At 61.6% G+C, this 3,522-nt stretch overlaps 1 protein-coding gene across 1 annotated transcript in view; it reads right to left on the bottom strand.

Moving 5' to 3' along the window:
• The window catches only part of TEKT2 (tektin 2), a 6,700-nt gene that overhangs the window by 680 nt on the left and 2,498 nt on the right, over positions 1 to 3,522 (bottom strand). The window contains exons 2-8 of the mRNA XM_014587883.2: positions 2,771 to 2,979; positions 2,565 to 2,690; positions 2,012 to 2,217; positions 612 to 755; positions 421 to 535; positions 175 to 282; positions 3 to 70 (exon numbers count right to left, since the gene is read on the bottom strand). Of these exons, the coding sequence (XP_014443369.1) occupies positions 3 to 70; positions 175 to 282; positions 421 to 535; positions 612 to 755; positions 2,012 to 2,217; positions 2,565 to 2,690; positions 2,771 to 2,979 (976 nt within the window). The remainder of the gene's footprint in view (positions 1 to 2; positions 71 to 174; positions 283 to 420; positions 536 to 611; positions 756 to 2,011; positions 2,218 to 2,564; positions 2,691 to 2,770; positions 2,980 to 3,522) is intronic.

Below are 3,522 nucleotides of genomic sequence, written 5' to 3' on the forward strand. Positions count from 1 at the left end.
GCAGCTTTCTACGCAGGTCCTCCTCCAGGTGCCGGATGTCCTCCTGCAGCTCAGCGATCTCCTCCAGGGTCTGCACGGGCAGAGTGACCCGTGTCACCTGCTGACCGTGACCGTGTCACCTGGGCTGCGTCCAGGGTGTCCCACAGCAGGGAGCCGCGCCCAGGAGAAGCTCACGTTCTTCTCCTGCCACTTGAGCTCGCTGTACACTTTCTCCATCTCCCGCAGCCGCTTCCTGAAGGCGAACTCGGTAGCAACCCTCTGGGCTTCTAGCTCGTTGTTGGTCTGAAGGACAGGAAGCAGGCAGGGCAAGGTGTGCGGGCTCCCGGCCATCTGTGGCTGATGCTCAGGCGAGGGGAGGGCGGGCCACGCAATCCCATGGATCCCAGGGCGCACAGGTGAGGCAGGGGGGTCATCAGGCACCTCTGTGATAGTCAGGGCGATGGCCTCCCTCAGCTCCAGGGCTGCCTTCATCTCGGCCTCAGCTCGGTTCTTGTTGAACTGGCTGAAGTCGTCCCACTGCTGAAGAGTGGTGGTGCTGCAGGGGCGGGAAACTGGGGTCACTGGACGGCCTGTGAGTGGAGGAGGAGACACTGGCTGGGACACTCTCTTACCCATCGGGGACACGCGTTGGGTTGACCTTTAGAGAGATGTTTGGGGACTTGAGGTTGAGAGACAGGCAGCCCCTGTCGATCTCCAGCGTCTCCATTTTGCCCCGATGGTCAGAGTTGAGCTGCTGTCGGGCTTCCTGCAGGAGGCTGGGAGCGAGCAGACTCGTTGAGTGGGGGGACGCTGAGGTGGGGGGAGGACTGGGAGGCCTCTTCCAGCAGAAGGTGACAGGGCTGCTGCTGCAGCGGAGGTGGGCCCGGCACAGCCACTGAGCCCCCCACAGCTGGGCCCCCGTGGCTCAGGCACACCCTGGGCACAGGACCGAAGCGACATCACCATGCTGGGTGTGAGATGCATTCTGAGACCGTGTCCAGGCAGTGGCCAGTGTGCCATGGGCACAGGAGGGATAAGAGGTAGTGAAGCAGGCTAGCTTACGGCTCAGCAGGACCCAGCCACCTTGAAATGAGAACAGGCTGGCCAGGTAGCAAGTGTGGGAGGGTCCCGTGAGAAACCAGGAGCAATTGATGAGTCGGGAAAGCGATCCACGCTGACTGTTGGTAGGGAAGGACGTGCGTGTGTTCCTGTCTCTATCAAACACTGAGGTCACGGTGAGCTTTCCCAGACACTGCGGGGTGCTGGCTGGCTGTCTCCCTGGGCCGTTACAGAGACGAGCCGCTCTCCAGCCTCTGCCTCTTGTTCCATGGACAGTGAGCAGCAGCCAGGCCACGCAGCACGTGACAGCAGCACGTGCTGTTACCCACGGTACCCAATGCTGTGGTTGGGATGTCCCCCAAAGTCGTGTGCTGGGACTCGGTTGTCTAAGGTGTTGAGTGAAAATTGAATCCCTTTATGGTGTTCCAGGGTGATAGGGTCCCCGGGGCAGGGCCCTGTGATCAAGACCTAGCCAGCTTACTGAGAGGGAAGGAGACCAGAGCAGGCAGAAACCTCCAATGACCACTCTACTCTAGACCCTGCCCTTGGCCATGGAGCCTCACCAGGAGTTGGCTCCTGGGCCTCTTACCTCTTTTTTTTTTTTTTTTTTTTAAGAGATATTTTTGCTTTAGGGTACGTGCACTGGTCAGAAAGACAGAGAGACAAAAATCAACAAATCACCCTCTGGGGGATTGGCTATGCCACTGTCCCTTCTAGTCTCCTCTTGGGATTTTGGGCACACATGCACACACACCTGGCTTGAGTTTTAAGCCACTGGGTCTGGGATGCAAACTGTGGTCAACTACGTGGGAGTCCAATGACATAACCATTACACCATCTGCTGGTCCTGGAGCCTCGGTCCTTAGGAATCGCTCAGTCTCAGGTGTTTCCACTAGCAACTCACTCATGGACAAGACACCTGGGTGCCACATCCAAGACCGAGTGTGCGGCCCTGGTGTGACCGTCCCCTCACCAGAGCTGCTCGAAGGCCTGGGTGATCTTCTGCTGCAAGGCCCTCTTGGTGGCCTCGATGACCTCCACCTCCTTGTGCAGTTCATCTTCCACGGGGTCCTTCACCACGTCAATGTCCCGTCGACTCTCCCGAAGCGTCAGGCACTCAATGGCCACATCAAGGGGCAGGTTCTTGGCCTGCAGGTTTTGCTCTGCTGACTCCTTCATCTAGAAGAGAGGGCAGACAGGAGGCGGGAGGAGCTCTAAGGGGGCGCACGGGAGGCCGCAGGAGCTCCAAGAGGGGGCGCATGGGAGGCCGCAGGAGTTCTAAGAGGGGGCGCACGGGAGGCCGCAGAAGCTCCAAGAGGGCCCACGGGAGGCCGCAGGAGCTCCAGGAGTGGGCACAGGGGAGGTCGCAGGAGCTCCAAGAGGGGGCGCACGGGAGGCCGCAGGAGCTCTCGCCCCTCCTTCCTCGCAGCAGAGGGACCCCTGAGTGACACGTGTCACCCCAATCCCCGGGTAAGGGCTGCCAGGCGGCTTCGCCACAGTCTCGGGCACTGGCCCTGGCTCCCTGCCTGCGTCAGGGCATCGATCTCAGCGTCCAGATCCGTCAGACACTTGTCCAGCATCTCCTTCCACCGGTTGACGGTGTGGATCCTCTCTGCCAGTCGGGTCCTGTTGTCGTGCTCATCCCAAATGGTCTGGAAGAGACAGCGGTGGATGCAGAGGGCGGTGGCAGCTCGGCCCAGCCCTTTGCCCAGCGAGCGGCCCCCTGCCCCACCTGGTTGTTGGTCTCATTGCGGAGGACCCGGGCCTCCTGGCGGATCTGATGGGAGGCATCTCGCTGCCGCTCGGCGTTGGTGGATAGCAGGGAGCTGTTGGTGTGCCAGTCGGGCAGCCGGAAGCGCTGACTTGGCTTGACACTCAGCGTGGCCATGGCGCGGGGACTTCGAGGGCCAGAGACCCCAGGTCTGATCCGAAACACAACACCTGCCGAGGAAACAGGAGGCTGCAGAAGGCCACGCGGGAGCACAGCACGCCCAGGACGGCTGCCTCTGTTTTGCTCCAAATCTTTCCTGCAGGCAGCCTGCGTGGACCGGCCCTAGCTTTGTCACTGCAGTGAGGCCTGAACTCCCACCTGTCCACCCCAGACCCCTGCAGGTCCTGGAGCAGGTAAAAGGAGGTAATGGGGTCCCCGCGGGCAGGTGTGTGTGTAATGCCCAGAGCTGTGTGTGTCCTGGGGGACGGTTGGCAGGAAAAACGGGCTTAACTCCGGCTTCCCCCTGCTTCCAGCAGCCCTGCCTTGTTGAACTGCCCCCTCCCACACACACTCCCAGAGTCTCCTCCAGGCTCTTGGGGACCTGAGAGAAACCCCTGGCGTTCCTCTTAGGGCCGCGCCGCTGGGCAGATGCCCCACGGCTAGCACCAGGGAGCTGGTGGAGGGAGGGCACCGGTGAGGAGGCGGTGCCCAGGGGCGGAGCTGGGTCAGTTCGCAGCCGCCGAGCCTCTCCCCTGCCGGGGGAGGTTACTGGG

The sequence above is a fragment of the Tupaia chinensis genome, unplaced genomic scaffold (genome assembly GCF_000334495.1).
Source record: "Tupaia chinensis unplaced genomic scaffold, TupChi_1.0 Scaffold000239_1, whole genome shotgun sequence".
Taxonomy (NCBI): domain Eukaryota; kingdom Metazoa; phylum Chordata; class Mammalia; order Scandentia; family Tupaiidae; genus Tupaia; species Tupaia belangeri.